Raw genomic sequence first — 14473 nt, 5'->3', positions numbered from 1 at the left:
TAGTTGCTGACTGCTGGTTTACACAGCCCAAAGCAGAAAAGAATACCCAAGTAAACAAACAGGTTGCCCTGTACACACAAATTTAAAATATACTTTCAAAATGAATCGTTTAATAGTATTTTTGAGGGAAATTCCTTTGCCTTCTGCTCCCCATTGAAAAATTGTTTACTTTATGATAGGCATGCTGTGACAAAGATAGGGAAACGTTGATATAAGCTGATCTTGAAACATTTCTACAAATTGTTATTTTTCTTTGCTAAGCGTATGTCTTCACTACCTGCCAAATCGGCAGGTAGCGATCAATCTATGGGGGATCGATTTATTGCGCCTTGTCTAGACATGATAAATCAATCCCCGAATCGAACCCTGTACTCCATCTCGGCAGGAGGAGTAAGCGGAGTCGACAGGGGAGCTGCCGCAGTCGACTCACCGCCGTGAGGACGGCCAGGTAAGTCGAACTAAGATACACAATGTCAGCTATGCTATTCGCGTAGCTGAAGTCGAAGTATCTTCGTTTGAAACCCCCTCACCCCCACAGTGTAGCCCAGGCCTAAGAAGCCAAATAATAAACAGCAATTAAATCTATTCTTTGGAATAAGGATAAAAACTGAGTACGCACAAAATATAGTTCACTGCAGGTTAATATTTATAGGCTCTTGCTCTGAACTACCCCAAAATGAATACCTACTAGCTCAGCATTCTCGCGTAACAGGTGACTTTCATAGTCTGCACCTTCAAAATACATTGTCCAAGTGCCTGGTGAACGTGGGTGAGGTGTCAGCCTGCAAAACCCTAGAGGGGAAAAAAGCACAAGTGAACGTGTGCCACTCAAAGAATTAGTTGGTGAAACACAGCTAAAAGTAACAGTTTTGCTGGTGCATTAATACCATACAGCAATATTTATCCTTATCTGTTTAACAGTTTTGAATTGTGTATGCTGAACAAAAGATTACAGGCATGTAAGAATTACACACTGTCACAAGCACATGATTAACACCACAACCTTACAGTTCTTAAAAGCATCTTCCACCTGAAGAACCCAATGCACTTACTAAACATTAAGGGGTCATTTATGATTTCTTTGAACTTAAGCTGTTCTACAGACAGAGGACTGGCTGTAAAACCAAAGCAGCAGTTCTTGGTAGTATTGTGCCTTTGAAAAGACTTGGTAGAACACAAAGGAGACACACTGCCCTTTCTCCCTCCTCTTCCAGTTTATGCACTTTCTCCCAATTTTCTTTCATGCCATGTTTCTCCTGTCTTTCCTGTTATTTTTCATTTCTGCAGGATCCAAAGTGGTAGCACTTTACAAAAGGAAGGACCACACAGGGAACATTTCTCTCTTTCTACAGGTCCATGTATAAAGACCTTGATGTAGGTGGTTACTAAACACACGCTGTCAACACACAGAAGGTCACTTCAATTATTTAGAAGTCTGAAATAAACATGCACTATGCCAAGGGGATTCACAATGTCATTCGAAAGTAAAATTCAGAAGAGTATATACAAGTTTTACATACCATGTGAGTGAGGTAAATTTAAATAGTTTAATGAAAGTGTAAAGCAAAGGATAATGAAATAAGGATTGAACACTATTGTGATTGAGAAAAAAATAATAAATACCTCTAAACATACCTCAAGTTCTACATTTACTATACTAGAGAAAAATGACAATATACAGTTTAATAGTAGCAGAACTGACCTCTCTGGCATAGTGGATCTAAAAATTCTTGTAAACCACTTGGAACATTTCTGACAACATCACATGAATAGCCATCTTCTGGCAAAAGAAAAGGCAGCTGCAGGTCAGGATCCTCTTCTAGCTGGACTTCTCTGCCATCGCTACGAGCTAGTTCATCAGCTGTATTTTCTGCAACAGCCACTACATTCTCTATCAACTCCTGGACATAAGACAAAAGGACACTGCTATGTTTAAAGGGCTAAATTAATTCCACTATTAAAAAAAATATATATTAAGAAAACTATGATTGCACCATTAAGCAGCCAAAATTCAGGAAATTACAAAGCTAAAATTGCACATAAAACCTCAACTGTACCCCGATACATGTGCCTATATATTACAATACAAGCTTTATCAAATCCAGTATCATGCAACTTCATTCTCCAACCCTGTGTAGCATCTTCTAATAGCTTCTCTTTTTTAACTTAAGTCAATACACCAATGAACATATATCAGACATTTTTACATGAGGTCTGCATTTGAGAATTAGGATGTGATCATGTAATTAAAAACTATACTGTAATGCATATGCACAGTCAAGTGCACATGGCAACCTAAATTTTGACATTTCTTGTCTTGGGGGTAAAAAAGTGTAATATAATTTTTGTACAATATTTTGTCCCTTTTTGTACAAAAGAAAGATGGGGAAATGCATTAAAAGGGGCTACTTATTCCAGAATATGAAAGCTCTAGTAGCTAACAAAAAAACTGATAACATATAATTCCATAATCTGGGACGAGTTTCATAGATATTATTATTATTAATATTATTATTATTAGATTCATAGATATTTAGGTCAGAAGGGACCATTATGATCATCTAGTCTGACCTCCTGCACAACGCAGGCCACAGAATTTCACCCACCACTCCTACAAAAAAAACCTCACACCTATATCTGTGCTATTGAAGTCCTCAAATTGTAGTTTAAAGACCTCAAGGAGCAGAGAATCCTCCAGCAAGTGACCCGTGCCCCATGCTACAGAGGAAGGCGAAAAACCTCCAGGGCCTCTTCCAATCTGCCCTGGAGGAAAATTCCTTCCCGACCCCAAATATGGCGATCAGCTAAACCCTGAGCATATGGGCAAGATTCATCAGCCAGATACTACAGAAAATTCTTTCCCAGGTAACTTGGATCTTACCCCATCTAAAACCCATCACAGGCCATTGGGCCTATTTACCATGAATATTTAATTACCAAAACCATGTTATCCCATCATACCATCTCCTCCATAAACTTATCGAGTTTAATCTTAAAGCAAGATAGATCTTTTGCCCCCACTACTTCCCTCGGAAGGCTATTCCAAAACTTCACTCCTCTGATGGTTAGAAACCTTCGTCTAATTTCTAATCTAAATTTCCTAGTGGCCAGTTTATATCCATTTGTTCTTGTGTCCACATTGGTACTGAGTTTAAATAATTCCTCTCCCTCTCTGGTATTTATCCCTCTGATATATTTATAGAGAGCAATCATATCTCCCCTCAGCCTTCTTTTAGTTAGGCTAAACAAGCCAAGCTCCCTGAGTCTCCTTTCATAAGACAAGTTTTCCATTCCTCGGATCATCCTAGTAGCCCTTCTCTGTACCTGTTCCAGTTTGAATTCATCCTTCTTAAACATGGGAGACCAGAACTGCACACAGTACTCCAGGTGAGGTCTCACCAGTGCCTTATATAACGGTACTAAAACCTCCTTATCCCTACTGGAAATACCTCTCCTGATGCATCCCAAGACGACATTAGCTTTTTTCACAGCCATATCACATTGGCAGCTCATAGTCATCCTATGATCAACCAATACTCCAAGGTCCTTTTCCTCCTCCGTTACTTCTAGTTGATGCGTCCCTAGCTTATAACTAAAATTCTTGTTATTAATCCCTAAATGCATGACCTTACACTTCTCACTATTAAATTTCATCCTATTCCTATTACTCCAGTTTACAAGGTCATCCAGATCCTCCTGTAGGGTATCCCTGTCCTTCTCTAAATTAGCAATACCTCCCAGCTTTGTATCATCTGCAAACTTTAGTAGCACACTCCCACTTTTTGTGCCCAGGTCAGTAATAAAAAGATTAAATAAGATTGGTCCCAAAACCGATCCCTGAGGAACTCCACTGGTAACCTCCCTCCAACTTGACAGTTCACCTTTCAGTAGGACCCGTTGTAGTCTCCCCTTTAACCAATTCCCTATCCACCTTTCAATATTCCTATTGATGCCCATCTTATCCAATTTAACTAATAATTCCCCATGTGGCACCGTATCAAACGCCTTACTAAAATCTAAGTAAATTAGATCCACTGCGTTTCCTTTATCTAAAAAATCTGTTACTTTCTCAAAGAAGGAGATCAGGTTGGTTTGGCACGATCTACCTTTTGTAAAACCATGTTGTATTTTGTCCCATTTACCATTGACTTCAATGTCCTTAACTACCTTCTCCTTCAAAATTTTTTCCAAGACCTTGCATACTACAGATGTCAAACTAACAGGCCTATAATTACTTGGATCACTTTTTTTCCCTTTCTTAAAAATAGGAACTATGTTAGCAATCCTCCAATCATACGGTACAACCCCTGAGTTTACAGATTCATTAAAAATTCTTGCTAATGGGCTTGCAATTTCTTGTGCCAATTCTTTTAATATTCTTGGATGAAGATTATCTGGGCCCCCCGATTTAGTCCCATTAAGCTGTTTGAGTTTCGCTTCTACCTCAGATATGGTGATGTCTACCTCCATATCCTCATTCCCATTTATCATGCTACCATTATCCCTAAGATCCTCTTTAGTCTTATTAAAGACTGAGGCAAAGTATTTGTTTAGATATTGGGCCATGCCTAGATTATCCTTGACCTCCACTCCATCCTCAGTTTTTAGCGGTCCCACTTCTTCTTTCTTTGTTTTCTTCCTATTTATATGACTATAGAACCTTTTACTATTGGTTTTAATTCCCTTTGCAAGGTCCAACTCTACTTGACTTTTAGCCTGTCTCACTTTATCCCTACATATTCTGACCTCAATAAGGTAGCTTGCCTTACTGATCCCTCCCTTCTTCCACTCCCTATATGCTTTCTGCTTTTTCCTAATTACCTCTCTAAGATGCTTGCTCATCCAGCTTGGTCTACAACTCCTGCCTATGAATTTTTTCCCCTTTCTTGGGATGCAGGCTTCCGATAGCTTCTGCAGCTTTAATTTAAAATAATCCCAGGCCTCCTCTACCTTTAAACCCATAAATTCTTCAGTCCAATCCACTTCCCTAACTAATTTCCTTAATTTTTGAAAGTCAGCCCTTTTGAAATCTATTTTTTTGAAATCTGGTAGCTATTCGCTACCAGAATACCCTGTCCCACACTTCTTAGAAGGTTCACTGGAGGGGGAGCCCTTATCCTGTACCACAGTAAATAAATCCAAAGGGGTCCATACCATAAAAACTTTTGGAATAATCAATAATCGGAGTGATGCTCCCACTTGCACATACTATATAGTGCAAAGCAGCCCTTCATATCTTGCAAAGTTTCATGTACAACTTCAGAACACTTTTCACTGTGCAGCTAAATTAGCAACATATGTATACACAGTGAGGTCTTTCCTTAATTGAGCTTTTTATGAGCTTAGCAAAAGAAATTCAAAAGTTAACAATTGTCACAGTGTTCACTTTTCATCGGAACATTCAAAGGGAAGACCATCTTCATGCCACGATTCTCTCTCTGGTTGCTTCCACTCCAGAGCGGTTCAAACACCACCACATTTTAAAAAAATAAATAAGACATTTTGTCTCTCTCTTCTATACGCAATCTTCTAAAAATGTCACAGCAGGTCAGAGAAACCTTGGAAATTTTTAACCTGAAATGTGAATGTTTTGAATGTACAAGACACTCCTCAGATACAGTGTTTAAGAAGCAGTTATTAAAGACCCCACCATGCTACCCATTCCTCAGTTCCTCTCCAAATCAGAAGAAATTACTTTTAACACTCCAAAGTAGAACGGGGGGGGGATGTTAAATTAGGATATACAAAAGCAAAACACTTGTTACTGGCAAGTAATTTTTTTCTTATGACTGCCTCTGCAGATCCCCACCGCAGTGGACCAACTTAATAGCAGTAATAATCCTGAGAATAGCTGAAAAGTGAGTGACTCCTTACTAAGCATGGATGACCAGGTATCATCAGTACATAAAAATGCCCTCTCTCTTCCAGCTCCCTTTCCACAATGATCCATGCATTTGTCACCTCCAGGCTGAATTACTGTAACTCACTGTATTTGAAGGTGAAAGTCAAGATAGAGTACAGGTTTCAGCTGGTACAGAATGTGGTTGCCTGCCTTCTCCATGGTTTAGGTCGCCATGAGCACATCAGGTACTCGACTCCTTATACTTCAGGGGTTCTCAAACTTCATTGCACTGTGACCCCCTTTTGACAACAAAATTTCCTACACAACACCAAGAGGGGGGACCAAAGCCTGAGCCCTGCCGCCCCGAGCCAGGGGGAGGGAGGGAGAGGGGAAGCCGAACCCTGCCGCCCTGGGTGGGGGGCCAAAGCCAAAGCCCAAGGGTTTCAAACCAAGGAAGGGGGCCTGTAACCTGAACCCCGCCACCCACAGCTGAAGCCATTCAAGCTTTGGTTTTGGCCCTGAGCAGTGGGGCTCAGGCTTCGGTCCCGGGCCCCAGCAAGTCTAACACCAGCCCTGGCAACCCCATTAAAGTAGGGTTGCAACCCACTGTTTGAGAACCCATTATACTGGCTTCTAGTCAGCTTTCAATGCCAGTTTAAGGCTTTGGTCCTAATCTTCAAAGCAACTAATGGATCAAGCCCTGGTTCTAAATTATAGACCAAATTTTGATCTATGAACCATTTTGACAGCTGTGCTTCTCTGGGACAATACAGCTCACATGAGAATCTTCTTCAGCTATCCCTCGGTGCAAGGATGATGTCTGCCAAGAGGGTTCATTGGTGAGTTTTTAAGTGGCTGAAGAGCCCAATTCTTGCCCTGCAGAGTTTCCCACAGCAGGTGAGGGCTGATAGAGTACCTGGGTTTTCCTGATGCTGAGAGAGAGAGAGAGAGAGAGAGATTCAGGCTGCGATAGGCATCTGCAAAAAGATTTAGGGTGCTTTGCAGGTCAGCCTCTGTGTGTGCAAGAATGAGAGTCATCTGCATACTGAAGGTCAGTGATGCCAATTCTCATTATCTTAGATTTTGTTTGGAGACATCGAAGATTTGCAGGTTTCAGAGTAACAGCCGTGTTAGTCTGTATTCGCAAAAAGAAAAGGAGTACTTGTGGCACCTTAGAGACTAACCAATTTATTTGAGCATCAGCTTTCATGAGCTACAGCTCACTTCATCGGATGCATACTGTGGAAAATACAGAAGATGTAAGGAGAGTGATCACTTTAGATAAGCTATTACCAACAGGAGAGTGGGTTTGTGGGGGGTGGGGAGAAAACCTGGATTTGTGCTGGAAATGGCGCAACTTGATTATCATACACATTGTAAGGAGAGTGTTCACTTTAGATAAGCTATTACCAGCAGGAGAGTAGGGTGGGGGGAGAGAAAACCTTTTGTAGTGATAAACACCCATTTTTTCATGGTTTGTGTGTATAAAAACATCTTCTGTATTTTCCACAGTATGCATCCGATGAAGTGAGCTGTAGCTCACGAAAGCTTATGCTCAAATAAATTGGTTAGTCTCTAAGATGCCACAAGTACTCCCTTTCTTTTATCGAAGATTGAGGAGTTCGCCATCCATACGATACTCAATCCTGATTCCGTCAGGAAGGCAGTCACGAAAGAGAATCAGGATCACGGCAAGGTGAATGGAGAAGAGTGTTGGAGCAATGATACAGCCTTACTTGACACCGGTGCTAATGCTGAATGGTTCGGTCTCTGAGCCATTACACAAAACGGTGGCTGCCATCCCATCATGGAGTAGCCTGATGATGGAAATGAATTTCTGTGGACAGCCAAATCTACCTAGCACCCTCCATAAAGCATCATGATTGATAGCCAAATCGGCCTTGGTTAGGTCGATGAATGCCATGAACCGTTCCTGGTGTTGCTCTCTGCACTTCTCTTGAATCTATCATGCCACGAAGATCATGTCAGTTGTGCCTTGAGATGGTGGATGAATCAGGTGGAATTTCTTCACAGGTCCAGATTTTGTCAAGGAGTTGGCAAAGTTTGTGCTTGAGCATTGTTCCACCAGCTTTAAAAAAAACTCCGCTGGGATCCGTCTGGCCCTGGTGCCTTATGATTTTTTGTCTTCGTGACGGCATGCCGGACTTCCTCAGAAGATGGGGGATCAGCAAGGTGTTCCATTGCTGAGCACTGTGGAATAAATTCCGTGGTGTCTTCAGAAACTGTGGATTCACGGTTTAGTAGGCTCTCAAAGTGCTCCTTCCAGTGTTGTCTAATGGCTGCATTGTCCTTAAGGAGGGCGGAGCCTTCCTGAGAGCGTAAGGGGGTTGGCCCATATATAGCTTTTGTTGCTTGAAAGAAGCTTCTTATGTCATCCTGGTCTACGAAACCCTGAATGTCAGAGGCCTTCTCTTGCCACCACTGGTTTTTGATGTCATGTAGCCTCCTTTGGACTTTGGCTTTAAGCAGGTGATAGGCCTCATGTTTTTGTTTATTAGAGGAATCATTTTGCCATTACAACATGCATTTGTTTTCTTCTCAATTAATGCTAGGATTTCCTCATTGTTTTTGTCCAACCAGTCTTGGTGCCGACGAGTCGAACACCCTGTTTCAGCACGTGCATTGTGAACCGTGTTTTTAAGTTGATCCCAATGTTCTTGAATGTCAGTGATATTGTTAGGCAGGTGAGAGTCTCTCAGACAGATGTTGCTGGAATGTCTTGCAGCTGGCTTGGTCCTGAAGTGCTTTGACATTGTACTGCTTTCGCTTAGTCTTTGGGTGTTTGTGGTGTGGTGGAGCGAGCTGCAGGTACATGACTGATCTTACTAATCTATGGTCTGTCCAATAGTGATCGGTACCTCTCATAGCCCGTGTTATACAGACATCAGTAAGGTGCCAGTGTTTGGACCAAGAATGCTTCCACGTGGTCTTAAATTTGTTACTCTGCCTAAAGATGGTATTTGTGATGAGCAGGTCATGCTCCACACATTTGCTGAGGAGGAGAATACCATTGGGGTTTACATTTCCCACACCTTCTTTACCTATTGTGCCTCTCCAGAGTTGGGAATCCCATCCAACTCTGGCATTGAAATCTCCCCGCAGGATGACTTTGTCTGCCATAGGTGTGGTTGGGAGGACTATATCAAGAGTTCTATAAAACTGCTCCTTACTGTCTTCCTCATCATCGAGTGTGGGGCCTATGTGTTGATGACAGTAGCGTACTAGTTGTTGCTAAGCTTGAGCCGAAGAGTCACAAGACATTTGTTGATCCCCACGGGAAACTCCAAAAGCTGTCTGGCGATCTTATTTTTACGGCAAAGCCAATCTCATGAATTCGTCTCTCTTCAGGTGGCTTTCCTTTCCAAAAGGAGATGTAGCCACCTCCATCCTCTTTTAATTGGTCCTCATCAGCCCGGTGGGTCTCACTAAGAGCTACAATGTCAATGTAGAGTCTTGTCAGTTCTCTGGCAATTATGGTAGTTGTTCTTTCTGGGCATTCACTGCACTGAGAGTCCATAAGGGTGCGGACATTCCAGGTGGCAAAATTAATTGTCATACCTCATTTCAGCGGCGGAGTTGAGTGATTCCACTGTATATGGCCATCCAGTCGGATGAGTGAGACACAGCCTATGTTTGGGGCACCTTTTCTAGCCCCCTCCCCATTTGGGGTGAGCAGAGGGGATCCTGAAAAGGCCTGCTCAGTCACAGCTGCTGCTGCTGAAATGCACTTCCATCTCAACCAAGCATAAAGCGATCATCAAATGGCTGCCTCCTGTCTGCAGATTTGTGACTAAAGACTCCCAGAGATCACTGCTCCTGTCTTCCCTGCCACTTAGAAAATAAGGACAAAGGATTCTCAACTGAGGGGATCCAGATATGGAAGAAATTTCCAGAGGAGATCAGGCAAATCCAGAATCTGACTGTCTTTAGGTAATACTACAAAACCTCTTTGCCACCAGAATGACACTAAAAACAATGAAACACTCCCCACGCAAAAAAGCCCATCAACCAATATAAAATGTTGAGCCAAATCACCCTGAAAAAAATCAAAACCAGAACCCTACCTTAAGCATATTTTCACCCCAAAAAGGGGAAAATGCCAGAAACTTCATGAAGTCCATTAGAGACTTTGCTATTGCTATCCATTTTACATGGAAGGCACTCAGATACAACAATGATGGGCAACAGTATAAAACTATATGTAAGATAGACGTTACCATTAGACACGGGAGACTAAACTACTGCTGTCTCAAAATAATGCTTGGTCTACTCTAAAAAGTTAAATTTATTTGAGCATAAGCTTTCGTGAGTTACAGCTCACTTCATCAGATGCATTCAGTGGAAAAATACAGTGGGGAGATTTATATACACAGAGAACATGAAATAATGGGTGTTACCATACACACGGTAACCAGAGTGATCACTTAAGGTGAGCTATTACCAGCAGGAGAGCTGGGGGGGGGGACGACGACGGACCTTTTGTAGTGATAATCAAGGTGGGCTATTTCCAGCAGTTGACAAGAACGTCTGAGGAACAGTGGGGGGTGGGGGGAGAATAAACATGGGGAAATAGTTTTACTTTATGTAATGACCCATCCACTCCCAGTCTCTATTCAAGCCTAAGTTAATTGTATCCAGTTTGCAAATTAATTCCAATTCAGCAGTCTCTCGTTGGAGTCTGTTTTTGAAGTTTTTTTGTTGAAGAATTGCAACTTTTAGGTCTGTAATCGAGTGACCAGAGAGATTGAAGTGTTCTCCAACTGGTTTTTGAATGTTATAATTCTTGACATCTGATTTGTGTCCATTTATTCTTTTAGAGACTGTCTAGTTTGACCAATGTACATGGCAGAGGGGCACTGCTGGCACATGATGGCATATATCACATTGGTAGATGTGCAGGTGAACGAGCCTCCGATAGCGTGGCTGATGTGATTAGGCCCTCTTAATTGTTCTCATAATTGTGAATCCAGATCAGATGCTTAGGGCTTGTCTACAGCGGCACTGCTCTAGCTCTTCAGTGTAGATGCTGCCTACACGGACAGGAGGGTGTCTCCCATTGGCATAGGTAATCTGCCTCCCGGAGAGGTTTTCTTTTTGCGAATACAGACTAACACGGCTGCTACTCTGAAATCTAAAACGTTAGGTTGACCCAACTAGGTTGCTCAGGGGTGTGAAAAATGCATACTCCCCCAAGCGAGATAGTTAAACTGACCTAATTCCAGGTGCACTTAGCTCTCGGTTCACAGAATTCTTCTTTCAACCTAGATACCACCTCTCAGGGAGGCAGATTACCTATGCCAATGGGAGACACCCTCCTGTCGGTGCAGGCAGCATCTACACAGAAGAGCTACAGCAATGCCGCTGTAGACAAGCCCTAAGCATCTGATCTGGATTCACAATTAAGAGAACAGAGCTTCGTGAAAGCATAAACTGAAATCTAGGCAACAGCTTTTGCAAATTTCAAGCAGGCCACAAGAGCTTTAGAGAGTGAGGAGGGTTCAGGACCAAGGACTGATTTGCATCACTCAATAACTCACAGTGCAGAGCCTTGAAAGACCCCCAAAGTAGGAACCAACACCTATTTGGAGCCCAAAACACAAGAAACTAACACACAGTCTTGGATCTGAAAAAATTGTAACTCCTTCAGGTCTCTCAAGTATCCAATGAGGGTGAGTTCAGAGCAACTTGGATCCTCTTCTGTTAGAATCTAGGGCCTCTTCTCAGACTTTATGGACATGTCCAGGTGTACTGAGTCTTTTCCAGTATATAGTGAATTCTGGTATCCTGGATACCACTATAAAGTAACCACCAGCAAAGGCTGCTTAAAAAAAAAAAAGAAGCCAACAGTGTTATTAATGCAAAGATGATAATTTAATCAATTTTTTCCAGGTCTCTAACAGCAAATGAATGATTAAAAAATGATGGGTTAATCTTGCTTGTAAAATGACAGTTTAAATTAAGCTATGTTCTGCAGTAAAGAAGAGGATGGAAAATTGTGTTTATTTTCTAATTTAGGCCATATTCACAGATTTTCAATTGGTAGACATTTAAAATTATGCTGCAGAGTCAGCTTTACCTTGGTTACGAAGACTTTACAAATGGTTCAGTGCAGGAACACTACTAAACAAAAGGCACTTGAATATGCATACTAACATATTTGTTGCTGCTATTAAAATAAAATGTTTAGAACACTAAAAACATTGCTTAAACTTTTACCTTTTTAATATGAAAAACCTTCTCAGGAGAAAAAGCTATTCTGTGACTTATGGCTTATTCTAACACCTCTAAGATGTTTACTCTGCGGGTGGGAGGTGTAATTCCCAGCACAGGCAGACAGACTTGAGCTAGCTCAGCTCAAGTTAGCACACTAAAAATAGCAATGTGAATGTTGTGCCACGCATGGGCAGCAGGTTGGGCAACTGCTATTTTTAGCTATTTCACGGCTACTTTTAGCATGCTAGTTCAAGCAGAGCTAGCTCCAGGCTGTCTACCAGTGCTGGAAATCAAACCTCACAGCTGCAGTGTAGACATACACTTAGTGGGTTTCTGCACACACAAAAATCCCTTGGCTTTTGCACACACACAAAATCCACAGACTTGTCATTAGGCAAGATTTATAATATTAGACATTTTTCCAGTAATTGTTTGGCCTTAACCTTAGAACTGGTTCAGCATGCAAAAGACTGTATGTATCCATTTGTTCATCTGAAGATGTTTCCAACACCCTGTTCTGAAGGAATATGACTTAGATGAAGAATTTTCACCTACTCTTTAGAGAAAGCAAAATATTTGATCCTTTCATTTAATTTCTACAGTAAAGATTTTAACACTATTTCTTACTACTACACTTATAAAAGTGATAGTCAATCAATACATTTACTATTTTACAGGCAAGTGGTGATTAAACTCTATAGCCACACTATTTTCCCCAGAAATGTTGAACAATGCATTAAATGACTTACTGTTGGGATAAATGGTTCATCTGGAGCACAGTGATAATTTTGCAGCAATGCCTGTAGCTGTAGAGAATTCAACTTAAAGCAGGTACTGTTAATATTTGGAATGTCATCATGTGAGTATTTATCCATGGTAAGTAGTGTAGTTGCCTTAAAAAAAAAACAAAAACAAAACACACCGGAGACTTAATTATAATTTAAGAATGGAATATAACCAGAGCCCTTATTTATTTCACAGTTTCTTTTTGTCTACAGGGAAGGCAGAGCAGAGGACACCATGCAGCAAGAAGCCAGAATTGCTGCAAAAGTGATGTAAACTTCATTTTCAAAATCCCTCTTCTCTTCTGCAACACAAATACTCTGCCTCTAAGTTCAGGAACCAAGCGAACCCTAAACTAGGTAACAGATTAATTTTCCAGCTGCTATAACCATGCAAACTAATCAAACTCAGTGTATCAGGAAGAAACTGATTTGATTCTCTTGGGGAAAAAACACATCCAGATATTCAGTTCATTTTCAGTGAATGATTGCACTAATATACAGAGAGGCTTTTACAACTCTACACACTGAACCAGGGTTCTAGGATACATTTACACAAATGCATCATGTTGTATTTTTGAAAAAACACCCCATGAGGAGGACGTTTCACTGAGAACCAAGACCACCACCACTCACCTGCACTATCCTGCTTAGGTGGCAATCAGCAGCCAGCTCTAGGCCCTGTTTTTCTGCCCAGGCCTCGATATGGCCCAACTGTTGACGGATGATGGCTCCCCAGTAATGCGAACACAATCCGGAATCTGGGTCAGTAACCAATCTATTAAAAAGCCACATGTTGATAAAGTGAAAGAGCTGGGAGAAGAGCTGTATAGTCAGTGCAGCATTCACTCTACATCGTCGCAACAGGGACATAGCTCCAGTTAGTGTATGCAAGACATCATCTACAGAGACAGAGAAGCATGTATTAGTACACATTAGTATTTACGGTTTAAAAAAAAAAAAAGTAGGTTCAGGCATCCAAATTGAATCCGATCACATTAGGTAACTACTGCATGAATTATGAAAGACAAATTAGAACACTGTTCCAGAATGGCTCCTGCACACTTGGTATTTGTTTATTCCATACTAAATTTCAAGAACGTACGAATTAACAAAAATCTATTTTAAAAATAGAAAGCTAAGTGATTAAAGTTGAATCTTCATAGCATTTTATTAAACTATGCAATTACAGAAACCAACTAATTATACCGTTTAGATTCCAACACAAAATAAATACAGTAAAAAATTCTTGTAAGTTAGAGTTCCTACACATACAACGCATTTAAGCTATTCCATACTAGTGATAAATAGCATGCTTTTTGGCAGAAGACAAATAACTATTGTTTTTTCCACTTTTAACGGAATATAGCCAAGGATTATATTGTAAGTCCAAATTAATATATGGCACATAAAGTAGTTAAAATTACATACAATGTCCTCTTGCTCACAAATGCCTAGGGTGTTTATTATTTTAGTTCCATCTTTCTACCACTACATTATAAATAGACACTTTGAGTTAAAGCTAGGAGGAGGAGTGCAAACTGCTAACTAAAACAGTGCTAGAGATTTCCTGTTAAGAAAGTTTAATAGTCTGTAGGGCACATTTAGTTTTTCA

General features: G+C 40.9%; 1 protein-coding gene across 6 annotated transcripts in view; it reads right to left on the bottom strand.

The window, feature by feature from the left end:
• Positions 1-14473, bottom strand: part of AFDN (afadin, adherens junction formation factor) — a 217634-nt gene that overhangs the window by 58733 nt on the left and 144428 nt on the right. For all 6 annotated transcript variants that reach the window (XM_077813348.1, XM_077813344.1, XM_077813349.1 and 3 more), the window contains 4 exons: positions 13495-13760; positions 12826-12969; positions 1703-1901; positions 689-792 (listed from right to left, as the gene is read on the bottom strand). In XM_077813348.1, the coding sequence (XP_077669474.1) occupies positions 689-792; positions 1703-1901; positions 12826-12969; positions 13495-13760 (713 nt within the window). The remainder of the gene's footprint in view (positions 1-688; positions 793-1702; positions 1902-12825; positions 12970-13494; positions 13761-14473) is intronic.

Source organism: Eretmochelys imbricata, chromosome 3 (genome assembly GCF_965152235.1).
Source record: "Eretmochelys imbricata isolate rEreImb1 chromosome 3, rEreImb1.hap1, whole genome shotgun sequence".
NCBI classification, from domain to species: Eukaryota; Metazoa; Chordata; order Testudines; family Cheloniidae; genus Eretmochelys; species Eretmochelys imbricata.
Note: the sequence above shows the minus strand (reverse complement) of the source record. Positions and strands in the feature narration are given on the sequence as shown.